The sequence below is a fragment of the Cyclopterus lumpus genome, chromosome 5 (genome assembly GCF_009769545.1).
Source record: "Cyclopterus lumpus isolate fCycLum1 chromosome 5, fCycLum1.pri, whole genome shotgun sequence".
NCBI lineage: Eukaryota > Metazoa > Chordata > Actinopteri > Perciformes > Cyclopteridae > Cyclopterus > Cyclopterus lumpus.
This window is the reverse complement of record NC_046970.1, coordinates 7903793-7931103: the sequence shown is the minus strand read 5'-3', so window position 1 is coordinate 7931103 and position 27311 is coordinate 7903793. Positions and strand designations below refer to the sequence as shown.

The 27311-nt window shown below is 42.4% G+C and overlaps 1 protein-coding gene across 4 annotated transcripts in view; it reads left to right on the top strand.

Annotated features, from left to right (window-relative positions):
- The window catches only part of iqsec1b (IQ motif and Sec7 domain ArfGEF 1b), a 178606-nt gene that overhangs the window by 64856 nt on the left and 86439 nt on the right, over positions 1-27311 (top strand). For all 4 annotated transcript variants that reach the window (XM_034531979.1, XM_034531980.1, XM_034531978.1 and 1 more), the window contains one exon: positions 2546-2653. In XM_034531979.1, the coding sequence (XP_034387870.1) occupies positions 2546-2653 (108 nt within the window). The remainder of the gene's footprint in view (positions 1-2545; positions 2654-27311) is intronic.

Below are 27311 nucleotides of genomic sequence, written 5' to 3'. Positions count from 1 at the left end.
CACAAAATATAATTTATTAAATTAAAAATGAGTATTCCAAAGGCACATACTGTGTGCCCTTTCTGTCTTGGCCTGTTCTCGTTGGTGTGTCTCTTGATGGACCCTGATTAATGCAATGACGTAAACGTGGCTGTAAATAGAATGTGCTGTAATTTAATGAGTAGTTAATTAAAGTTTAGCTGTTGTGGTTGAGACAGCCGCTGAACGTCATTTCAGTGCTTTTTTTGTCAATCTCAGGATATTCTGCCTCGATTTTAATCCAGAACACCGGCAGAGTTGTTGTCTAAAATGTACTTTTAAGGCCACCGCCATTTGCTATCTCCAGAGGTTGATTTTCTTCTGGCACGGACGGTCTCAATTCACCGGGTTTGTTCACGTCAAAATAAAAGATCTTTCCGACCTTGATCTTCAAGTATTTTTTTTCATTCATTCTTTCTGTGCGACCCGATACTGGTGGTTGGGGACCGCTGATTTACATGACGTAACATTGTTGAGTAGGCCTTGTTACGTATGCAACGTAGTAACACCACGTAATGTACAAGATGCAACTTTAAGTAAGTCGATGTTGACTTCACACATGACACAAGTTTCTTGGTTTTTGAACCCAGCGATCCATGTGTTCTGAAATTGCTGAACATTTTGTAATGAAACAATTTGTTGTTTCTGTTTTTTAGGATTCACTGTATACTACGTTCATATTGCAGCTAAATATTATGGTTGTACGACGTATTGGGGTGTCAAATCCTGTTTGGAAGTTCATAAAGTGTTTGATTATGAAAGTAGCCAAGGAAAACTGCAAATTATTCACGAGAATATAGTGCAGATTATTACTTTTAAAGTAGTACTAGGGAGCACTTCTTTCATGGAACATTTCCGCAATATTTCATTTTTAATCCAAAACAATTTGCTGTGGTAGTAAAAAATAAAACAAAAAAGGTGACCTGTTGGCGAGAGTGTGTGATCACATCTCTTGTTCGTTTTATCTATTTAGCTCTTCAATGCTCGTTCTTTATATCAGCCTCGACCAACCCTCATAAAGTTAAAGCTCCCTTGGCTGTCTACCTTGAAGGTTTATGAGTCAAGGCCAAATTAAACGCTCTTTGATTCCCAAATGACAAGCGATAGAGTCCCAGACAGATGTGAGCATCTGGGTTTCGGTTTTGCACTGGCCCTGCTGCCGGCAGAGCTTTTCGGAGAATTGCAGAACTTCCTCCTTGTGTGACGGCTGTTGCTGCTATCAGAAGAGAAAACGTTTGAAAAACTAAAATTAATTTGAGGAGAATGATTTTGCAATGTCTTTTTTTCCCAGGAAAGAACACAGAACACTAAACTGTGTGAATAGGAATGTTCGGAAAGATACTTTGCAAGGAGGCTAAAGTCGTTCCCAGGCAGCGCATTATCTAGTGTACCAGTGCATCCCCTCACTGAGGGGATCGCTCAATGACAAGGGGCTGCCTCTCCCAGAACTTAAGCACCAAGAGGAGATATATAGGTGGTTTATTTATGATCTCCTTTAACTATGCTTCCTGCCCGTTGAATGATTTTAAGTTGTTTGTGTCCCAACATCTGTCTCAAGCACAGTTGAACTCTCCTTGGCAGAAAATCGCAGCAGTGGTCATTTGTTCAAAGGCTTAAAATGTACCCTTAAGTTTGTGTTTTTCTTTTGATAGTGACTGCATATGCTCTAGAGCAAACAAAAGTAGTGTGACGTTGTCATATTGGCCACAAGGCTCTTGGGGTGGATGGTTGGATGTGCAAATTGTCTGACTTGAAGACCATAGACAGCAGTTTGCATCCTGTTTATTACCAACTGTAAATGTTTGCTTCTTTAACCCGTGAGCACAATCTTTCTATTTAGCCTTAACCAACACACTTAATAAAACCACACACACACACACACACACACGCGCGCGTACGATCAAAATATATTCCCAGTTTATTTCTACGTGACGTGTGGCGCTGTTATCTACCTGTTGAACTATGATCACAGGTGTAGTTTCCTGCACTGGAACTTCAGCGATGTGAAGCGGGAAGGTCATAATGCTAACAAGTTAGATAACAGAAAAGCATTTCTCTTCTGCCTCCTCTCGTCTCGTGCTTCCTTCCTGTTCGTATCGGTTCTCCACAGCCGCCCGTCGCCGCCTCACATTACACTCAGCCCGGTAGATTCTGATCATGTCTCATCTCCTGCATCTCGCTCCCTCCCCACTGTCCTCCTCTTCTTCCTCCTCCTCCCCCTCACCCCTCTACCTTGCACTGAGCTCCATGTGCTGATTCAGCCCGTTGTGATGATGCATATTACGAGAGTTCCCCAGCTGCGGGCGGTGAACAAAAGGAATATTTCTTTCTCGCTCTGACAAATGCTGTGCTCGGCGCGCTGGTATACAGCTCGCCGGCATTCACGCTGTGACAGGAACATGCCATCGTCCATGCATGCCTTGCTGTCTGATTGTGAATGGAAATGCACTGCTGTGTTTTTTTTCTTTACTTGATGAGATGTGCGTTGTGACCCGCTTCAATGTGCCTCTGTCTTTGTGTGTTGCAGGCAACACACCTCATTGCCCATAGAAGTCGCAGCGATCCCTCTCAACCTTATTGCCCCAACGTGTGGAAGAAGTTACCCCTGTCGCAAATGGAAGTCTGCATCTTTCGGGTAAATCAAAGTTTTTTTGATTTTTTTAAATTTTAGTCAACTTTTCTCCCGCGAAACCATAACTTTCTAAGTCCATGTCCTCACAGTCTCTGGCCGTGGTTACACTTGTCTTTTCAAACTGTCAAGTCTTTACTCTCCGAGAGCGGATCTCGCTCACATTGGATTTCGATCAGCCAGAGCACACGCCGAGGCGAGTTGGAGACAATATGGGGGCACAATCCGGACAATTTATCAAACGTATATGTCCACATACTCTCTCCCCATCCCCCACCCCAAGCGGGAGTTCCTGTCCTGAGAAAAGTAATGAGAAAAGACAAGAGAACGTACTTATGCTTACTGCTTATGAAAACTTAACATGTCCTGATTGTGTTCAGTCAAAATAAACAAAAAATTGAATAACAGGTGACTTTTAATGTGAAGGATTTACAGGAAAATGTGTTCATCCCTAAATTGACGGAACATTGTTAGCAAGTATTCCTCAATAAGAATTAAAAAAAAGGCTACTGACACTGCAGGGAAGATGAGTAAGCAGCAGAAATGTTGCATGCTTTTATTATGAAGAGTTTATGGAGAAATTAAATGTTCATCTCCTTTTATCATGAAAAATAACATGCGATCAGGCAGGTCGCTCATATGCAGACACAGCTTAGTTCCAATCTGGTGCATCTGATCACAAAAGTGTAACCACGGCCTGTCTCTTCCCAACAGCTTCTGTCCTGATTCTAGTTTACAGTCTCACTCTGTTTATCATCATATATCTGATGCTGCCATTCCTCACTCTGCTGTGGAGGCTTTCTGTTTGTCAGCCTTTTTTTCCCTCCCTATTCCTCGTGAAGACTTCCACCACCTGCTGCGCGCAAGCTGGTAGGTGGCCTATTCAGTCCTCCAAAAATCCACTCAGATGGAAAATGAACAACACTCGTCACAACCACAGACATAAAGTAGAATCACAGTTGGGCAAAAGGGACTACTTTCTTGTGATAGAGCTGGCAAAGCGGACCCCTGCGATGACACATCTCCTCCCTCCTTCTTACGTCTTACGGTTTTACTTCCCCGAGTGGTGAAATAGTCGCACGATATCTCGGAAAATGAGCGACGAGCCGGTTCTGCACTGCTACTGCCGAGTGTGGATCGGTGTTTGCATGAAGCTGGTAGGTGGCCTATTCAGTCCTCCAAAAATCCACTCAGATGGAAAATGAACAACACTCGTCACAACCACAGACATAAAGTAGAATCACAGTTGGGCAAAAGGGACTACTTTCTTGTGATAGAGCTGGCAAAGCGGACCCCTGCGATGACACATCTCCTCCCTCCTGCTTACGTCTTACGGTTTTACTTCCCCGAGTGGTGAAATAGTCGCACGATATCTCGGAAAATGAGCGACGAGCCGGTTCTGCACTGCTACTGCCGAGTGTGGATCGGTGTTTGCATGAAACATCTTGCTGGCACACACACACACACACAAAACACACACACGTGTCACACACACACGTATCACACACACACACACGCGCACACACACACATACAGCACTGTAATTCCCTGCCTGGCTGTCTGTGTGCTTTTTCCTTGGTGTTCAATACAGCTGCTCAGAGAGGCCCTGAGAGCTCCTCGGCAAATGAGGAGAGATGGTTGGAAGAGATGAAAATCCTGAGAGCGTTGAGCAGTGGGACACTTGCTTCGTGGCAATTTCATAGGTTTTTATTTTTTATTCTTGACGCTGCGCGCGCTGTATCTATCAGTCATCCAGCACTGAGTAATTCTAAAAGCAGGGTTTTCAGTGCGCAGGATGAAAACGAGATGTCACTCTTGAGGCTTTTTGCCAGGGGAGGAAGGAGATGGTGAATACCCTAATGAGCTGTGTTTGTGCACCACATTTATTGATTCTAATTATCCATGGAGATGAAAAGAGTACAAAGGAGTGCTGAACACTCTGTGATTACAGTGAGGTCTTGAGCTGTCCCATTCTATTAGGAAATATTTTGCAGGGGAAATCAGGAGCGAGTGCACATCAATTACAAATGCCGGGGGGAGATGCGCCCCGAATAACATTTGGGGTCACGCTGGAATTTACAATGGGAGGTAGGTGTGGAGATTTGATAATGAATGCAATTATGTTAAATCCCCAAGAGGCGTGGAGTGACACGCTGCGCAGGTGAAATCCCACTGCGAAGCAACACGCCGCCGTAAGGCCGGGCTGCTTCACAGACATATCGTTGGGCTTTTATACTTGGCGGGTATAAGATTAAATGTTTCAGTCGCGGGGAAAAAAAGGTAAAAGATAAGAACACCCTTTCTCTTTTGGACTTTTCTGGTCTTGTTCGTGTAGATTCCTGGTGATCCTGCTCTTTATAAAACATTATTACATGGCTCAGTTCACTTTTATCAAAGGAACTTCTTTTAGAGGATTCATGGTGAGTCAAACTGTGAGATCACACAAAGCATTGGTTTCATTTTGCCAGAGCACCTCAGTGGAAGTTGCTTGTATTAAAGTGACAGTTCACCTGGAAATCAACAATACATATTGTTCCTCTTACCTCTCATGCTGCAATTTAAGTAAGTAAGTACCGTTTATTTATATTGCAAGTGTTGTACAGGACATAAGTGAACATAACAGTGGCCAAAACATTACAACAGGTAAGAAAGCACAATCAAATGCACAATAAAAAGAAGGCGCAGTAAAATACACAATAAAAATAATAAAGGAAATACCAATCTAGATTGCTTTTGGTGTGACTTTTACCGAGTGTTGGAGAGATACTATGTGCCTTCTCTCCAATATAATGGAACTAGAATGGCACCTGGCTTGCGGCGCGCCAAAAAAGCGGTCTTTTTCCAGAAATTACCACGTGGTTACTCTAGATAAACCTTGTTGTGAGCCGTTTCATGTCAACACATTTTTCTTCTTCTACCCAACTACACCCGACAACCGTAACAGCGTGCAGTCATTTTAAGTTTGGGAAAAAACATACACAAAAAACGATTACAATATGTTTGTTTTTCATTGTGGTCTGCTTCTCCTTTTGCTATAGTGTTTTGTTTATTTTTTTAAATGAAATTTCAGTGAGAGTATCTTTGGCCATTGTATTTGCTGATACGTTCTCTCCCCAGTGGTGTGATGTCCAGTTTGTGCTCCTTGTTAGAAGGTGTGGAGTGCTGTGAATATGAAAGCAGCCAGAGATTTGTGTAAACGGCTTTTCTAAAAAACATCCTTAGTTTTTTATAGTCCAGGAAGACTCTACGCAGACAGTTTGTAACTGATGTTACCATCTCCCTCTCATCAGAGTCTCATCCACTTACACCGTGTCTACAAAGGTGGACACCACAATGAGTCTGGGGTGCCGTCACTTTCACACCTTGTACTTGAAATGTCTATCCTTCAAGAACAGATCCAACAAAGAATGTTCCTGGCCAGGGTTAAGTTTCATTCTGTTTCCTCCTGATGAGCTCTCTTGCTGTCTGCACTGCCGTTGCCACCGGCACATATGCTGTCATCTGCCTCCATTTTCATGCATTGAAACTTTTGTATTTGATGTGTCGCATTAAAACACAGAATTACAATGATACTAGTCAGATATTTTAGCACAGCCTTTAAAGGCATTGAGTTGATTCCCTAACATTGATGGTTGTCCATTGCCTCTTTGTCTCTTTGGCATTCTGTGGTGGTGGGCTTCTCAATGTTTTTATAGGCTCCAGGCGAGTGGTGCTCGACAATTCAAAGATTTATCTGAGGTAAAGGTGTTTATACCTAATCTGAATGCCAACACTCAAAGGTGGGTCAAAAAGCCTGACATTGCAGTGGAAGGTGAGATGCAAGGAGACATATGAATGGGGATAATGACATACACTTCGGAAAATTCAGAAATTGTCGGATACAAACCAAGTTCTGATGTCAGAAAAGTGTGGATTCAATAAAGCACATTGACGCCTTTTGCAGCACTAAGAAGGAACGTTATCTTGGACTGAAGGTGTGAAGGTCCTCAATAAACATCCAACACCTCCCATTGTCTGCTGGCATGATGGTCACAGCATTTTAACCAAGCTGCCAGGTGTATCATCCATCTCCTATGGTCACATAGATGTTGAGAGTGGCTTACAATTGTGCTGGACAGGGCTCTCTTCCTTAAATCAGTGTTGTTGGTCTGGATGAATGATTATGTAGCAGCTGATCAAACACTGGGATGTGATGAGATTAGAGGTCCTCATGGGTCCGAAACCCGACTTGCATACCTCCATTTTCAAAACAGAGAAGCACAATCAAAGGGTTCCCCATGCTTAGTCATACCTGATCCAAATAGGGCCAAGGATAATTGACCCTACGCTGAGCCTCGCCACCCGCTGCTACTCTGTCAAGCTATTAAAGCAACCATGGAGCCCACACAGTCACTAACTGCATTCCATTAAAAAATATTATGGAATTTTTAGGAAAGGAGAAAGGCAATATCAGAGAAGCAGACAGAAGGGTCTACAATATGCATTTGAAGGATATATCCAGGATTGTCAAACTGATTCAGTGAATAAAACATGATAGAAGCTAAAGCTACAGGTAAAAGTGAACCTGCCACATTATCTGGAGAACAAGACAGAAGACAATACAATGAGGGAACAACACCTTCCTGTAAAGCCTAGGTCTTTATTTACTGTTGAATTCACTAGAAAGCAAACATTCATTCATATACATTCAGTATACCTTCTGTAACTAGCGTAGCATATAAGTGTTAATGCTAGTGTTAACATGCTCTGCTAACGTTAGCGCCACAAGTTTGTATATACAAATTTAATATTTAAGAAATGTATATCTCTTTCCAAACTCTCCGGGTAACTGAGGTTTCTCAAGAACAAATGGACCGGAAATCCAAAAGCCAGGGCTTCCTTCCTAAGATGAAAAGTTCCTTGTCCGACAGCTTCTTTAGCCTTGTGTTCTTGTTAACTGCTGGTCTTACCATATCCCTTCCACCAACAGCCGTCTCTCTGCCTCTCAGTGCTGTTAGGAAAGCAGCTATTTTATTCTTTTGTTTCTCCTTGCTCTTGTGCAAGTCTAATGGAGTCTGAAATGCCTCTGTGTTGTTGCTCCAGGTAGTCACAACACCAACCTTTAATGCAGTTTATCTTTTACAATGAGGACATTGTTTATTCTGCTGTTCTTTGGCCCACTGCAAAACGTTTGGATGCTCATGGTTTTCCAGTATGCATGGTTATTGATGCCTTTGTGCATATTGACAATGCATATGGCTGTGTTTCCAATAAATCGCCATTCGTAACCAGGTCTAAGATATCTCTTGTAAGACTCTAAAATGTTAGATGAGGGACCGGACAACACCGTGGTATCAACCTTTCAACCCCAAGCTAGCCACACCCTAAAGCATACCCTGCCTTATGGACCTACTGTAAATGGACCATCATTTGCTAAATGAACATGATGCTGTATTGAAGAAGACTTGAAACTAGAGATTGAGACCATAAACTCATGTCCAAAATGTTTACTCAGGTAATAAATCAAATGAGAAGTAAAGTCATTTTCTCATAGACTTCCATACAACCAGACTTATTTTCTGCAACCCGAGGAGTCGTCCCAAATGGCCATGAGGAAGAATGCAAGTTTAAGGCACTTGCGCATTGGCTTAACCTTTCAAACCCAGAGGCCTGGCTCAGATGGAATTAAAAGTCTTATTAAAAGTCAAGGTGAAAAAATAAGTGCATATTCAGTTTCTGACAGGATGAAATAATCAGCGGTTTTTCACCTTGCCACTCAGGGCTTTACTGTGTGTCTGTTTCTGGACAAAAATATTGCTATTAGACAAAAGTGTGTTTCATTCAGTTACAAAGTTAGCCTCACACCACTCACACCAGTCGACTGCACCTTCATTTCATTGAGCCACACTTTGATGTCGACTGGCTCACTGATGTGTCCCCCCCCACCCAGAAAACTAAAAACCCTCATTACCTGCTTTGAGATTGTATTGCAGTCATTCACAATACCAGAGTGTGAATGGATTTAGCCCACAGCGCCTGATTATGAAGCCACTGTCTCCTTTCTCCATCTTTGGAAGCAGCTATTGTTTTGTTTGTAATTTAAAAATTCATGTTACATTTTCTACATGGTGTCGGAGCTGAACAACAAATAAATAAATCAAAAGTTGCTGATCGTTCCTTGCATCTGTGTGATTGTTTGGGATTGTGACGCAGCATTCGGCACATTCAGCTGGATAGGATTTATAAATAACCACAATGCCTGTCATTGAAGCTGGGGGAATATTTATAGATTTCCGTGAATACTCTGCCCCAGTTGCATTCATTTGAACACAAGCAGAAGTATTCTATCCCGATTGAGTGGCCTACACTGAGAACAGTAAAATACATCACATATGTTTTCTTTCCCACAGTTATACTCTTGTTACTCCCAACAGTACTTATGGGTTGCTGTTCTCTTGCCTGAACAATGTGGAGATGACAAACCACTTTACACAGGGAATCAACTGATTCTATAAGTCAAGGTCAGTTTGTTTCTTAAATCACGAGGTGTTCTCAACCTGTAAAAACAGTTGTATAATGCTCTCTGTGAATATGGGGTTGCTTTCTAAAATGTGAGAAAATGACTGAAGTGATATCGGTTGATATTGGTGTTTTCAAGGATCAGTTTGGATTCACCAAAGTCACACAATAACACACAATAACACAATGCACAAACGATCAAGGCAGCTGTAAAACTCCTGTGTTCGGGGAGGTGAAATTATTGTTTTTATCAATGTGGCTTTGAAGAGAGAATAGATGTATATATCTGTTCGATCATACAGGTCATAATTCCCTCTATTTTCTATTTTTCTATATTGCTGTGAAAAACATCTTCAAAGAACTGTATTCATTTGAGTTTCTCGCCAAAACTTGTATTATACAAGATTACATTTGAACATAGCAGGAATGTTAGAATTGAACTTCGCTCAATACTCATTTTCACTGAATATAGCCTGAATGCATCATAATGTAAAGTTAATGAGACCTTCCACGAGACTGTGCTGCTTACCGGCTGATAACAGCTAACGTTAATTTGCTCTTGTCTGCCAGTTAAAACAAAGATTTGCTGTTTTCAATGTAGTAATATCATATAGTGACTTTACTCTGTCCCAAACACATTATATATTGTCCTTGGGATGCAAGTAATCTTGCGCCCTGACTTTACTGTAGAAAAACATGTTCTTCATATTTTCAGAACTTTGGCATCGACTTGTTGCCCAAAGTAACGGTTTGTGCGACATCCCAAACTGTAGTCACGAACGATGAGCTATTCAAGACAACACTTTCAGCAGCAAATGGGCATTGTGATGAAAATTGCAAATCAGTATGTGGCAGTCCATGTTGATATCGTGGCAGGCCGCCACAAATTAGTCAATGTATGGGGAGCTTCTTCCAAAAGCATGAAGATTGGGATTTTGTGTACGTTTCATGCCTTTTATTTAAACAGTTTTCTATGCCGACTAACAAAAGGAAACTTTTAAGTCAGCCAGGGGAGATAAAGAGATGAAGATGGGCCCTAGAATGTCGAGGCCTCGCTGCACGCTCAGCTGACTCCTGATCGAGACCACCCACTGAACTGAGTGTCTCTGTTTCACCCTGCACACAACACAGGGTTACTTTACTGGCACAACAATATCTCCTGCATTTATTTTATGATATTCTTTAGCTAGAATTCGCTTTTTTTTGTAGGATAAAATATTTAATTGCTCTGTTGCAGCTGCATCCTCATTATCTCCCCACATCCTAACCAGAACCGAAAGAATTACGGCTGCTTTGATTGGGCTCTTAAAGTAAGAGAAACTAACGAGCATCCTTGATTTTTCACTAATGGCTGTGTTTGTTGTTATCTCAATTATTGTCTCCTTGTCTGTTAATATCCCTCCCGTGCCTGAAACTGTAGTCTCCTGCCTGTATGGGAGTTAGTTAGTTAGGACTGCCGTACAGGGGACCGAGCAGGCTGCAGCGCTCCTTCCCCCTGGGCTAAAGCTGAAAACGCTAATTCATCACCATCAAGGGCCTGCCGCCTCCAAAAAGCCAGTTAATTAACTTTCCACTGGCCGTGAGAGGATGCGTGTGCGCGCACGCGATCTCGGTCGACAGCCCCATGATGCAGCCTGCAGAGCGTGGATATGCGAGGTCCAATCCTCAGCCCTGCTGGGAGGCTGAGCTTACCAACAGGAGCCACACTGGGAGTTTCTGGAGGACATATCACCGCACCATCGGTTCAGAGCTGGATCCGCGTAGATAAATGCCCAGATTATTTACATAATGGCTCTTTCAGCCTCCCTCTGGGCCTACTGTTGGGGCTCTGAAATATTTAGTCTAACAGAGAATGAAAGCAATGTTTCTTTTAGTCTTGCAGCCACACACCTCAGGACTCTCCAGTCAGCATCACCATTCAGTTTTTTTAATTTCTTTATTGTAAGTATTTTTTTCCTTTGTGAACATCATCAGATTGGCTATGTAATGTTTGTCCTTGTTCTATCATTTATACCATAAAATCAGATACATGGCCCTGTATTTTACAGGTATAGAAAACTAAATAAAAAAATAATCAAACTTACATTGTAGACAGTACTTCATCCTAATTTTATTTTGACATATTTCCATGATCTCCTTGTCCTGATCTGCCCTTGTTTAATTATGCTGTTGATGCTGTTGTCTGTTACTTCCTTTTGTGTTTACCTCTTTTCTTGATGAATTCAGGATGATGTACGTTCCCACAACACACTCCATCACCACCACTCCATCACCACCACTCCATCACAACCACTCCACCACTCCACCGCTCTGAGCTCCTCTTTGTAACAGCAATACTCACCCAATAATGAATTATCAGCTATGCTGCTACTATCTTAGAAAGGTAATTTTCCCTTGAAAATATTTTGCATTAAAAAGGTAGCTTTACACAGATCCGTTAGTGGATGAATATTTGTAACAAAGACAATCTCAGAGGAGTGGGGAATTTGCCAAAATTGCACTGTTGTTGTGCATCTGCTCACAATATAGTTTTTTTTTAGAGCCCAACCCAAACAGTGAAAGGCACAGTGCATTTTCACAAAATTTCATCTACCTTTTTCGGTTAAGACAGTCGGTAGGGACGGTTAACACGGTGGATAGGGTCGGTTGAGACGGTGGGTAGTGACGTTTGAGACTGTGTGTAGGATTGGTTGGGACAGTGGGTAGGGTCGGTTGGGACGGTGGGTCGGAATGGTTGCGACAGTGGGTAGGGTTGATTGAGACAGCGGGTAGGCCTGGTTCAGACAGTGGGTAGGTGACGTTTGGGACAGTGGATAGACTCTTGGGGCAGTGGATTAGAGACGGTTTGGACAGTGGGTAGTCTCGGTTGGAGCAGTGGGTAGGGAGGGTTTGGACAGTGGGTGGTGTTGGTTGGGGCAGTGGGTAGGGAGGGTTTGGACAGTGGGTGGTGTTGGTTGGGGCAGTGGGTAGGGAGGGTTTGGACAGTGGGTGGTGTTGGTTGGGGCAGTGGGTAGGGAGGGTTTGGACAGTGGGTGGTGTTGGTTGGGGCAGTGGGTAGGGAGGGTTTGGACAGTGGGTAGTCTCGGTTGGGGCAGTGGGTAGGGAGGGTTTGGACAGTGGGTGGTGTTGGTTGGGGCAGTGGGTAGGGAGGGTTTGGACAGTGGGTGGTGTCGGTTGGGGCAGTGGGTAGGGAGGGTTTGGACAGTGGGTAGGTGTTGGTCGGGACAGTGGGTAGGCTTGGTTATAGGGTATCTTGTCTAGTTGTTTTATAACCTCTCCAGAATTCTACAATTATCCATACATTCAAATACCAAAGTCACAAATTTAAAAGAAAGAAAATGAAAAAATTGTTGTAAGGATGCGAGTGATAAAACCAGAATGTTGCACTTTCTCTTTAACCATGTAAAGCTCCACCAATACACCATTTGAAGTTATGCTATTTAAAATCAATCCTGGCAATCCTTAATATTGCAGTCCTGGATGAATTAAGACTTGGTATTTGAGTGAAACCAAAGGAAAGTCTGGAATCTCTGGAGTAAAATGTAATACTAATATGCTATTTTTCAGAATTACGTGAAGAATAACAAATTCGTAATACTGCAAATATATAAATATTGCAATACTTTGTGGGCTCATCACCAATGCGTTATCTTATTCGGCAATAGATAGTAGATTGACAGACATGTATTGAAATTAAAATCTTTGAGATTGCAACTTTAAGCATCCACAGCTTTTAGATGGCATATAAGGGGCATTAGCCAAAAATCCCATTGCAGGTTAAGGCTCAATTAAAACCATTTATAATGTATAGCTGTAAGTGGTTCGAAACCTTTAGGTCCCTATTGCTTGCTGTGAGGATGCTGTGCGGTGGCAGATGCTACTAATAATCTTTTACTGCGTTTAATTTCCATCCGCACAGAGCCTTGTAGAACCTGACGAACAGAGGCTGAATATGTCTTACTGGTTGATGGAGTCTACGACGTCAGTCACCTCGGTTGCAGTCTCAACATGCTGTATTCTGTTTTGAGGGGAGTGCTTATGTGAACAGGGTGTTGAGTTTGGGCTCACTTATGCTAAGTCCATGTCTTGGTTTTTTACGCTCGACCCAGCAGAGTCCAATTTCCTGTAAAGTTGCGGTATCACCAACTGAAGCATTGTTCCACAGTTCAAAGGTCAATGCAATGGGGTGAATGATGACATATAGTGTTAAAGCACTTTGATTGGTCGGAAGACTTGAAAAGCGCTATACAAGTACAGTCCATTTACCCTTTACCAATGAATTGCTCATGTGCTGATAGCCATCACTGTTAACTTCTCAAGCACACTCTCAGGAGATCAAAGTGAGTGGAGAGATTAAATGACCCTCCTGTCTGCACAGACTTGTGCTGGATGGAATCAGTCTTTTTTTCATGTCATCATTGTGTTTTTATTTCAAGTTAAGCCCCTCCGAGCAGCTCCCGGCTCATCTGGCGTCCTCCTCCGGCGTCCTCCTCCTCCTCCTTGCTCTCTCTCTCTCTTTCTCTCTGTGACGGGCAGAAGCCAATCGATGTCGAAGTTGGCTCCGCCGGATAGTTTTTCCTGCACTCCTCTTGGGAGTTCTCAGCGTTGAATTACACTTTTTGGGCCAGGGCTTGGCACTGCGGGGAACTGAGAGGGTGTTCGCCAGTGCTGCATTCACTCTGGCCAGCAGCAGCAGCATTGATCCCCCCCCCCTGCATTCTCTTCATTACCCACGACCAGATGACACAGAAACTACTCCACATCAAGAGAGCCCAATGAAATCAAACGCCGCAATGTGTTGCTCGCTAGACCTTTTAAGGAATGCCCAGCTGGTGTTACTGACACAATATGTTTGCCACCCACGCCGAATTAGCTTCTGCCCAGATAAATTGCATTAAAATGAGTAAACCACTGAATTCTTTTGGGTTTTTTTCCCTATCGGTGCTATAGTTTGCACCACTTTACAGTTATTACCTGAACGCTGACAATGAGGTCAATTTGACCAAAGAGATTAAGTGGAGGTTATTATTGAAGGTGGATGCGGAACAATTTCCGTTTCTGCGCCTGTCTGGAAGCAGTTGGTAATTTGAGATTAGGGGCCATCTGGGAGGGTAGAGGGTGAAATGTAATCCCAGCGTATTCACTCACTCCGTTTCAGCACAGCTTTTGGAACAGGGCAGCATATTGGATTTTTCTGCAGGCACGTTGTGTTGTTTTCCTGCGATGCTGGGGGATGGGGAGGTGGTCCAGAGATTGTCCAAATGCATGGCAGTATTTGCTGTTGTTTGAATTTGGTTTGCATTAACAGAGCCCCAGTCCTTCTCTAAACATAGCGTTGAAAATGTACTGTCAACATCAGCAGTGGCTGCTTCAATTAAAAACATTCATTAAGGTAAGACATGTCGCGTTTCGGCATCAACAAATTACCATGTTAATTTGTACTCATTAGTTTAATTATTGTAAACAAGCCAGACTATTGATAAAATGACAGCTTTCATGCCCACAATGACAATCCCAACATGCCTTGGTATAATGTTTAGTTTGCTAATTAGTACTGAACATAAAGTTCAGCTGAGATACCTGCTAAACATGATTAGTTTAGCAGGTATATATGGTGTAAGAACAAACGTATTGGACAAACTGAAATTTAGACCACTACACGAGGGTTCACCAAAGTGATGATAATTCTTCCACAGGAGAACTGTGCACAGTGTCTGTGCCAAGATAATGTAATTGATGTTGAGATCCATCCATCCATCCATTTTCAATACCGCTTATCCTCATTAGGGTCGCGGGGGCGCTGGAGCCTATCCCAGCTGACATAGGGCGAAGGCAGGGGACACCCTGGACAGGCCGCCAGTCCATCGAGGGCACATGTAGGGACATACAACCATTCACTCTCACATTCACACCTATGGGCAATTTAGAGATCAATTAACCTAGATGTTTGACAAAATAGGTTCAAACTTTAACCTGAATTATCAGGGTTGGGCCAAAGTCATTAGGAGTTATCCTCTGGGCACCATGAATATCTGTACCATATTGTCACTAAAAGCAAAGAAAAATAGCAACCTCAAGGTGGCACTACAAGAAAGGTCATTCATCTGGCAACCGTCTGTACAAAATGGCATACAGTAGCAATCCATCCAGTAGTCGCCGAAATATTTCAGTCAACCGACAGGCGGTCATTGCCATTCCTAGAGACATGCTGCAAGAATGGCTGAAAATAAACCAATGTAACAACAACGTACATGAATCATAAGACTATATATATTGAGACTATAACCTATATTAGAAAGAGAGTGTGGTCCAGAGCAAACATTTCATTTAATAAATGTTGCAGCTATGTGCACCAAACGACCTGGGCTCCTAAAAATGATGTTCCAATACAATGAAACTTCATCTTGAATTTAATTTAGGCAGAAAAGCCTATGGAGCAGGCCGGGGTGGATGGACGGGTCAATCAAACACAGGACTTTCACCCGGGAGACCACTGTTGGTGTCCCGGGTGAAACCAAGAGGCAACTTTGAATCTAACCACAATTTAAAACTGCAAGATTAATCCAGGAGTAAAATAGTTACCTGATAATACAGTTGTGCATTAACGTAACTTTTAGGGGACAGGGTTGCCACTAGAGCTGAATTATTCGGAGGATCGTCTTAGCATACGTAACCGGTCCCTCAACACATTTTTTGGACCGCTAGAAACACCCGTTATAGAGCAAGCACCAACCTTGTTAATCATGTTCCTGTAATAATGCTTATCCTCCAACATACTGTTCTGACCATTTATATTGTGAAAAACAAAGCCGACAAAGTCGTTCCCTTGGGAGCTCTTAGTTCAAGTAAATGGTTGACCATTATTCGAGTAATTGTGGAGCTGTGCTGTTAAACGTGCATCACCAGAAAGTGGGGCTATTGAGTATGAAATGCTTATGGAACCTCAGTGGGCAAGGCCAAAATAAGTGTCATTCATGTAATGTCTCTTTGTGACAGGAAACATTAGGGTGTTTTGGATACTTGCTATAAATGAAGGGACATAATGTTCGAAATGCATCCCTTTTAGTAACTGGAATTTTGTGATGTTTATTGCTGATTTGCGGTTATGAATAGAGGAGATCTAATACTTAATGGTACCTGAAAATATATAATACTCTTATCTTGTTCCTCATGTTCTTTGCTAAGCTTTGAGTACCCACTTGTTTGTCTCAGAAAAAGCACAGCTATTGATTGCCTTAATGGTGTTTTCAAGTGATTTTTATGTGCGTGAGTGTGTGTGTGGCTCTGCACCAATGTGTTTCAAGACACTGAATCTGATGACGAGGACCACAGGTCCTTATTTCAGTATGCACCAAGCCTGCACATTATTTGATTGAGAACGTTGCTGGGTATTCGTCTTCCGTGTAAGCATCGGCCCACGCGCCATGAAAGCACTGAGCTGTGAAGGAAATACATCTGGGTCTTGTGAATTACTATTTTCACTTCTGATCCTTACCAGTGTAATGCTATTATTATATTCACAGTATAATAACCTTGATATCGGCATTAACATGGCCTTTACTTTGTCATTATGGTAATTACAATATCATGTCGAAATGCTTCAGGACATTGTGGAGTATGTTGAAACTGGATTTTTCCCATGTTGCCTCGCCTGTCTGAGTACCTGATCTAGAGATTGAGATTTCACCATACATTCATCATTGCTTTCTGCCTGAGGGAGGCCGGGTTTATTACACTGTAAGTTAAACTGCAACCTTTTCTCCTCAGCGGCAGCAACAGCATTTGGTTTCCACAAAGTACAGTCATTTAATATTACATATGACAAAAAATGTCCCACATGGAAATGTAACACAGTTGAACAGGTGTGATATCTGATTGCATGCAAAATATCATCTTGCATTATTCACGTAAATTTGACCACTGCAGTGTTTTTGCAGACCGTGTTTATTTGCCCGAAACAGCCAATAAGCAGACGTTAGCTGTAATCACAGAAATTAGCTAGAAGCTAACTATCAACAATGTACCAACCATACAGATGTTAGCAATAAGCTATGTGTTTGTACTGATGAGTTGAATTACATCAATAAAAGAAAGATTTGCTGATTTACATCTATTTCATCATGTAAGTCTATGAGAAAAGGTATTTTTTGGCATCGCGTGACAAACTCGAAAGTCTTAATTTCACCTGTTTGGCCACGACGGACATTGGCTTCAAAGTCTGGCTTTGAAACATACATCACACTAAAGAAAAGTACATTTGCAGAAGAGTTCATATGTTAGTTAGTTAATTATGTAATATATATGGGGCTGTGGATGAGAAGTACATATGCTACTACTCCATGCTACAAGGAAAAGTAAAAGTGCACATCCCATTCCCTTCTTACCGTCCAGACACAGCAGGCTGTCTGCTCCACTGACGGCAGATGCCTGAGGTGGCAGCAGGTGTTGTCGAGGACGAGTATATGTGCGAAAAGCTTGATTGGTGCTCTCGGAGCAGCCGAGGGACACAGCCGGCGTGAAAGTAAATCAATGTGGATATGTTCATTAGTTAATCCAGGGTTAATGGTCTTACTGTCTGCCCTTTGAGAGAAAAGGTCGGTCTCCACCTATTAAAACACTTACGTTACGCTCGACTGGCCGCAGCAGCGTATGCAGGCACCGCACTGCAAGCCACACCAGCAGAGTTCTACCTCATTTACAAATGCATTTTGGCGATCGTGTCTGTGTTGTTGATGCCGTCTGCTTTGTGTGTCGAAAAGTAATTAGTGATGAATTGTTTATCAGAGGGAGGGAAGGTTGCGAAAGTTAATGAAGCAGCTTTACTCCCAACCCCACCCCTTCACACAGACTTCTTCCTCCTCCTGGCGTAAAACGACCAGGGTTCAGTGCGAGCCTCCCCTAATGACAAGGGGGTGTGTTGCAGTGTGAAGGGCTGCTCTTTTTTATTTACATAGGAGCAATTTAACAACATTGTGAATTAAAGCAAAGCAACCACTTCTTTCTCTCCTCTCACCGAACACAATTCAGAATCTGACATCAGACAAGAAGCACGCGCCACAATGATCTTTTGCTGCAACGGCCAACAATTTCATCCACCTCTGTCTTTGGCTGTCGTTTTCGTCGTTTCGTGTGGCAACAGTCGTATTCCGTACAAAGGCCCAGACCGTCTGTCCTTTTTTGGCTACTTCCATTCCAGTCATATATATATGAACATAAGAAACAACAACACTGAGAGTGAAACGGAGGTAATAGCATGTCTGATTAAGTGTTCGCACGTCATGGCAACCTTTTAGGTACAAACCTCACACCAGATGATGGAAGAAGTAATTCCCTTGCAAATGCAAAAACCCTGAGTCCTTTTCTGCCTCGTTAGAATGAAAGTGATTACCACGAGCAGGGATTTTACCCGTGACGTTGCACAATAGCAAAGTCCATTTCTCTGCACGTTACGTAATTTTCCGGAGCTGGAGGGATGCCACCTCTCCCCTCTCTCTCTCTCTCTCTCTTTCTCTCTCTCATTGCTCGCTCACTCACTTCCAGAACTGGATTTCTTTTTGCTTGCTGCAGGAATATCTCTGGCCACGTGGTTGACGGGGGGGTGATGAGTGACAGCTGGCGAGTGACTGGGAGGCAGCCAGCGCATCCCTCAGTATCAGTCACTGATGCTGAACTGGAATGTTCCCTTAAAGTGGAAAAAGAAAACAAGAACAATCTCGTAATTCAGATGCTTTGCTTCTGATTCTTCCACGCTGTTTTGAGGAGAGAGAAAACGCATCACTGAAGTCCTATCTTGCATTGCGAGATTATGGAATGTTGTGTCTTGTTAAAACAACATTTTGTTCCCCCAACAAAAGACGTGGGGGTATCTCAGAAGGGTATCTGTAATTGGTGCTAAGCAGCTGCTTGGGTGAAGGGTGAAGGCCCAATATAGAAGTCCTGCACCTCTATGGAAACGTTCACCAGTCATGGCTAGAAGCAGAACGAGTGCAGTTCAGTCCAAGTTTCACGGAATTTCTGTCACGTGACTGTTGGTTTCAGGCAAGTCAGTCATGGCTTCCTAGTTGCACTGTGGAGCTCAGAATGTAATGTTTTTCACAGGATCTGGTTGAGATTTGAAACGAGACATTTAGATTAAAATGTTTTTGAAGAAATATCACAATTTTATTATCCGTTTCTGTGTTTTTTTATCCGACAGTAGTGCTCATCGCAGATGTGTTCGAGGACCATCGTAATGAGAAAAATTTGATGATGGTGCCATTTTCTACAGCTTCCGGCTGTAATAAACGGCGTAGTTTTGGATATTGTTTGAAGAAAACATGCTTTTTAAGCACACGTGTTTTAGGGTTCACAGCGTTAAAGATATTGTTGTGCCGTATAGCTGCGGCATTGGGCGCTCCACAGGGAGGCGTTTCTTAAAGCAGGAACTCTGCAAGCTGTCTCCACCTCAGATCTCTTCGGAGGAGGGGGAGCTGATCTCCGTAAAGTGTGCCTCGCAGTGTCCTCCGGGGAGGAGAGAAAGGGGCTGCATCAAGCTGTAATTGATAGATTGATGTTTCACCCCTCCGGTGCCTGAGGGAAAAAAACAACAACACACACACACACACGCACACACACCCTCCTACTCACACAGTAAACATTCACAGCCATGTATACACACACAGCAGGATGCCAGGGTCAGATTGGCTTCAGCGATGCGTTTCGAAAACAGATTCTCCGTGCTCTTACACAGGTACAGCGGTTCCCCGTTAATCAGTGCGATTGTAATGTGCAAGAACCAAGTCGAACCGCCGCCTCTGCCACAACTCTGGAGGTTAGTTCATGCCAAAGGGGGGTGTGGGGGGGGCAGCATGGCATCAGATTATCTGGTGCAGTTGTAATCAGCTAATGACTGACTGTCACCGATGCAGCATCACATGTCCTCTACACTCGCTTTCTACAGGCCTCTCGCTAGTCACGCTTTCCTTTTAGAAATGTGCATGTCATTGTTGATACAGAAAGAGGATTTGCAGTGAGGATCGAACGGACAATCTTCTGATTGAAAGACGACTCGGTCTACACCTGGCATCGTCACTTCCGTTCACTGGTAGCGGAATGTGAAGCCAAAAGGGTTCAAAAACCAATGGGTAACGTTACAATGACTCTGTCTTCTTCTCATCTACAGTTTGAGGGTTAACAGGTGCCTGAAACCAAGCATCGCTGCCGGTCAATATTGACAAAGAGGTGATCTGGCGTCTGAAAATGGATTTTCTTTCCCGTTTGATTCTTGCACTGGAACGCGTTCAGTCTTCTCGAGAGTCACAAGAGTCTCGTGAGCAACCGAGAGAGCTTCTGACTGTGTGGTTACAGCCTCCAGAAGCCAGACTCTTGTGACGGGGTGGTAACATCGTAGTAATATTTTCCCCACACACACACACACACACACACACACACACACACACACACACACAGAGCTTCTCCGCCACACGGCTGTGCCTCTCTGCATGGACGCTTCACACTTACTGCTGCTGAACCAAGTCGGCTGCACTCAAGCTCACTGCAGCCTGTCAGGGAGACGGGGAGAGGAACTTAAAATATGTTGTTACTTTTCAGAAGACGATTATCTGAGCCCACCTTCTTATGCACAATTGCGATGCCTGACAACATCTTAACGCTGACACTTTGTCCCTCTTTTATTTGGTAAAATCCAAGACCGGATTACACATGTGGTTATTGAATTACAATGACAAGGCAATCCAATTTTTGGTTGTGGTGATGAATGGATCTGCTTTATGCGTCGCCCGTGCAAATGACTATCACAACATCCCCTGCCTTCAATGGATAAAAGTCGAGAAAATGAGAACCTAGATGTTTGGTGGTGGTGGGGGGCAGGGGCAGGAAGGAGGCAGATAAAGAGAGCATTGCAGCACTTCCAGCATTACCAGTACAGCAACAACTGATGAAAACCAGCTGTCAGATTGCCGGCAGGACTTTTTTTGGAGGGTGGGGGGGCCTGAACTCGACACTAAGATGTGACACCTCCACTTTAAACATCAGGTCGTATTCAAATTTTGCACTTAGCCTGTTAAAAGACAAATATATACGCCTATAAGATAGGACTGTAACATCTTACATCTTGTATGTACCTGGGAGATAGTAAGACAGGATCTAAGGGCGTTGTGTTGTGTTTAATTCTTGATATAAACAGCCGTGTCCGTGCACTAGGTCTTTACGTCTTTTCTATGCCATACACACACATGTGCGTTCACTCAGAGAAGTTGATTCTGCTGAGATTCAAATAATCGTAAATAATAGCTCCACTCGCACTCCACATTCACTCTTTTATTAGCTCTGTTTTGGTCTCCACCAACTCCCGAGGCATGTATCTGTCTCCTAAAGTGCTAAATGCTCCACGATGTTCACCAGCTAGTCTCTAACTGTGTCGGTCTGCTGATCGATGCCGAGCACGTAGCACACCATCCATTTTTGTTATATATTATGAAAGTGTATTTGCTCTCAAAACAGCGGCCTGCTGGAAAACACGTTGATGAGAGTAAATCAAAACGGTAAAGGTTGCTAGACATTTTAGGAGTTGGTGGAGACGTGAAATGTCAATGTTGTGCTCACAACTTGTTTAAAAAATACTGTTATTGCAGGTTTGATTGTGTAACGTTTGACTGGCTTAAACTATTAATACCAATTGCGTCAATTTCCTTCCATGTATCTAACAGACATTGCTGTCTGTGTTGCAGCCACCAATGTGTACCATAGCCTTACGGTTGCAAATTTCAAACCTCACTTCCCAGTAAAATAGCCCATTTTAATGGCAAACACGGCAACTGCATACACTACTGGTTAATCTTTTGTGTAATTAATAAAACAAGGTTATTTTAGGGACTTTTTAGTTTGAAGCACCCTGAAATTCATGAATCTACACCATAATGTGGATTCATAAAGAAGGGAAAAACACATTCCTGGATAATAGCAGGGATTAAAGCAAACGGTAAGTTAAGCATGTCTTAAGAAAGAGAAGCAAGCGAAAGAGAACAAAAGCTGCAGGCATGACACAAGACTATTATCTGGGTCTGGAGAAAAAAATAGAAATTGAGATGAACATCCATTTTCTTCCGTGTGGTTGGGAGACTGAAAATTAAAGAGCAGCCGCTGCTCCTCGGGCTCTGCCAGCCTGCCTGGTCTGAGCCGACCTCTGGCTGCATGTGGGAATGATCCACAGCAATAAGACGGTATTATTTAGCTCATGAAGAATAATGTTCTTGAAAAGTACAGTCTTACTCGCACTTTTCACTTACGCCCTACCGCAACCATTTTTTCTTTTTTCATTTTCTGCTGCTTTATTGAAGGACTTTCATCATTATCTCTCTGCTTCCACTCAACTTTTATTTTCTGTCTCCATCCTTGAGCTCCAAAAACTGCCTTAAACACTTCTCTACCGTAACCATGGCTACGACTGATCAAATATCCCAAAATGGCGGTGGTGGGGTTTTTAAATCACCCTCAGCACTAGTGCTTCAGGCGTTTGGAAGACAGCAAAGATTTTCCTATTTTATGTTAGAGCCCAGACTAAGGCTACATTTACATGTGAAGTCTTTTTGGTGTTTGTATTACACAGCTTGGATGCAGTGTGTGTTTACACGCCCTTACCATGCAGCTCATGCTTGAATGGGACAATTCTTAAAACTCAGTCCACATCACTTAAATGTGCTTCATCTTCACACGATACAACAATAAGTCACAGCAAAAGAGGTCATGCAAACAAGAAAAGCACAGCCTTTTTGTCAGCTTATAATAACCTACATTGCAATATATTGTGGCTATACAGCACTTCAGTCTACACTGATCCATGGGGTCAGTCCATGAATGATTTAAACACAGACAAATATAGGAACACTATACAACAGTATGGGCACTATTCCGAATACACAGATATTGCAAACTAAGGCAGGAGCGTGCAGTAACCTACACTATGCAAGGCTGTCCTCAGCAGTACAAGAACAGCATTAGCTGCTTCTTTACTGAAACTGACGTCTACAAGGGACCTCTAGCTGGTGACTACATTACCCACAATGCAACACCACTGTTGGGTCAGGCGTCTATCATTTGTTTCCAACCCACTTCTGATGAAATCTCAACTACTTGACGTTAGCCATAGCCTTGAAGCAGCGTCGGCTGTCGTCTGTTCAGCTCATTTTCTGAAACCCTTGTAGCATGAACTAATGGTGGAAATAGCAAGCTATCTAGCAAGCTGCTAAATGAGTGAAATCTAACCAAACTGTTACAACTTATTGCTCTTATTAAGAAATGCATTCCTTGATTTTTAATAAGTATCCTTAAGTTGTTGCTATTTAATGTTTCTGAGGTTATCCCCAAGATGGCGCTACAATGGTCCGCAAAATTTGGTCCGTGATTTATTCACACAGACGAATTAGATTAATTTGGTAGAAGATTAGGTATTTTCAAATTTGTATTAAACAGTATTATCAATATTCTGTTATTTAAACCAAAATGGACTATGATCCATTGGGAGAAACCAAACAATTCTATGTAATATGAACCAGGCTTAAACTAGTCGATGTGTCCTTGAGCAAGACACTTAACCCTGAATTGTTCCCTGTAGCTGTTCTACAGTGTATGAATATAACATGATTGTAAGTCGCTTTGGATAAAAGCGTCAGCTAAATGACATGTAATGTAATGTAATGAAGTTAAGATGAGGTTTCTGCCGTTTGCGTGAGCCAATTCGCAATAATTCCCAATTCTCAAATAATAACATTCCTTTTCAGATCTTACATCTTCAAAATCTAATTCGTCCTGGAAGTCACATGTTCCGTATTGAGACCGCAGTGGATTAAAGCAACTCTTTTAACAAACATATGACATGTGAGCATTGTATCAAGATAGTCTTGAAAAAAACAGAGAGGTGACAGATCAGATGACTTGCAGTATAACGCCTTGCTGTGAGGAATAATGCATTGTATCCCGTTAGTTGTCATGGAACATTAATCCTCCCAGTTGATGATCTTAAATACTCAGATTGAATTAAAATTAAAGTAATGTCTGTGGAATTAGCTTTCAGCAGAAATCTTGTACTGGCTTCAGCAAAAAGAAACGTTGTGGTCCAAATGGAGGCAATGATCAAATAATAACATTCATTTTCAGATCATACATCTTCAAAATCTATTAGATCAGTTAGATACGAATCGGCACCATTTTTTATTGCCATCAAGAGGACACTTTTCATTATATCTGCAAACAGAAAGAATATCAGGGAAATCGAGGATAGCGAAAAATGATTATGTTAAGAAAAGTTTGAGAGACGGATTGCAAACCACAGACGACTAAACAGCACAAGGAACATCTATTACCCACGCTATTTACTGTGGCCTCGCTGTGGGCGAGTCTTATTACCATGCTGGCCTTCTCCCATAAGCCATCCCCATGTATTGACAAAGAGGAGAATAAGAGCTGTCTGCCGCATATTGTATACTGCAGCTACTGTATATGTGCCCTGCTCCGGCAGTAAAATTGTCTAAGGAAGAAAATATTCATACGGCAACTTACAGAGAGAGTTTGATTAAGGAGAATATATCATATAACCCTTTGACTTCAGCAGCATGTTAAACGGATGGATGAGTATTGCTGCTAATCTGATGGTAGCCACGGATCTTCAAATGATCTGACATTTCTCAACTGATGCACATGTATTTTGATAAAGCTGTCGGTAGGAAAGGTAATCATTTACTGTCATCCAATTAGTATTTTGATTGATTAATGCTTTCAGTTAAACAATTAAGCGAAATAGGAAAAAAAAAGGGACCAAAAAAAAGAGGAGCGGCTTACGGTTACTCTGAGGAGCATTTAATTGGTTATAAAACAGCCTCAATGTAATACTAACGCCTCAATATGACCTCCTTAAGTAGACGAGACTATCAGATAGATTTTCTATTTCTATATACAGTAGTTATACCTAATGCCTGTCAGCAGAGCCACCAGTTTGGATTCCTGCGCAAATTCAGCAGAAATCATGCAGGTTCACCAGAAACTCCGAAAACCACCGCGCTGCTGCAGACCATAGACTGTATAAAAGAAGTGGACAGAGTCATCGTGATGTCACCCATTTGTTTGTGGACGATTTCAGAGTCACCATCTTGGATTACGGCCTTTCTCAGTTTTTTTTTTTAGGCAATCAATGAATGGAAGTGACCATATTTGGAATATGGGGCAGTGACAAAGTGATGCTGTATACGTCTCTGGTAGGAGCAGCAACCTGTAAATCACAGTAAGCCCACCATAAAGCATACCCTGCTTTTTTAAAATCTATTTATCTATTCAATTCAATTCAATTCAGTTTATTTTATATAGCCCAATATCACAAATTACAAATGTGCCTCAGAAGGCTTTACAATCTGTACACATACGACATCCCTGTCCCAGGACCTCACATCGGATCAGGAAAAACATCCAAGAAATAGAAAAAAACCAGAAGAGGATCCCTCTCCCCAGATGGAAGGACACAATAGATAACTATAAGCACTATTAAAGAGGAAAGTCTTAAGTCTACTCCTAAATGAGGTGACTGTGTCTGCCTCCCGGACTGAAAGTGGAAGCTGGTTCCATAAAAGAGGAGCTTGATAACTGAAGGCTCCCATCCTAATTTTTAAGACTCTAGGAACCACGAGTAACCCCGCATTTAGTGAGCGCAGCTCTCTAGTGGGGCAATATGGTACTACAAGGTCCTTATGGTATGTTGGTACAGAGCAGCTAATTCAGGAGTAATGTGATCTCTTTTCTTAGTTTTTGTGAGTACACGAGCTGCAGCATTCTGGATTAACTGGAGGGACTTTAGAGACTTATTAGAGCAGCCTGATAATAAGGAGTTGCAGTAATCCAGTCACAAACGCGTGAGCCAGCTTTTCTGCATCTTTTTGAGATGTGCCTGATTTCTTTAAATGTTACGTAGATGAAAAAATGCAGTCCTTGAGATTTGCTTCACATGGGAGTTAAAGGACAAGTCAAAGATAACGCCGAGATTCTTTACAGTGGTGTTGGATGCCAGGGCAATGCCATCTACAGAAACCACATCACCAGATAATTGATCAAGAGTGTCATTTTCTAATAGACTTCTATACAATCAGACCTTTTTTTGCAACCAGCCCTTTGATGACCATTACAAAGAATGCAAGTTCAAGGCACTTTCGCATTGGCTTGACTTTAAGAAGCAAAGGTTGTTGCCTGGAAGTAACGCACGCGTAATTTTAGTTGGTGATTTTGTTGAGTCATTTACCAATGTTGGAGAAAAATATCAGAACTTTGTGAACTTAATTTATAAAGTACTTAACTGATTTATCATTGCATTCCTATTGTTGAGTGCTTAGTTTGAAATAAAAAGGATAGACCTTTACCTGTGTTATGCTAGTAGCGGCTAATGTAGCCTTTGAGCCACCAGCCTCAAGCAGAGATGAGGACTTTGCTTCGACCCCACAAAAGGCTTTAAATAACTTTTTTTTTACATATGCAGTCGGACTCCCATCTGCAAACAGATTTAGATGTGTAAATCAGAGTTCCCCTTTAATAATGGGGATGTTGCTGCTTCTTCCAAATACCTGGCTCCATTGTGGCTGTTGCACTTGACGGGTGGACCTTGTTACGCGCCAACAGAGCACAGGACTCCAATAGTAAATGCAATAATCTAGCAACGGTCTTGTTTCTTTTCCAATTACCTTGGTTTTACTTGGCTAAATTTAGCCCTTAACCACAGAGGTCTCATTAATTACAACTTGCTTGTTGTCTTTGAAGCTGTCGATAACCTTTGACCTCTTCCCATTTGTTGCTGTGAGCAGGTTTGGTCTGGTGTTCACGGAGAGTTAAAATGTATCTTATTTGCAAGGGTTTATAGGCACGTATTATATACGCGGCTTGTCAGCATGTTTTGAATGGTCAGCCACATAAGAGAAGCAATCTAGTTTTATTTTGTAAAGTGCCCGTCCTTTTTCAATAAAAGTGTCACAGTGTAATTTACGATTGCATCTCTTTACTGTTTTACCAGTGCTACTTACTTTGCATGATTTCTCAGAGCTGCAGAAGTGTGCAAGAGGAGACTGCAGAAGTCACACAAAGATTAACATTTGCTCATTGTCTTGTTTAGCAGTGCCTAAACTTAATAATGAGTCAG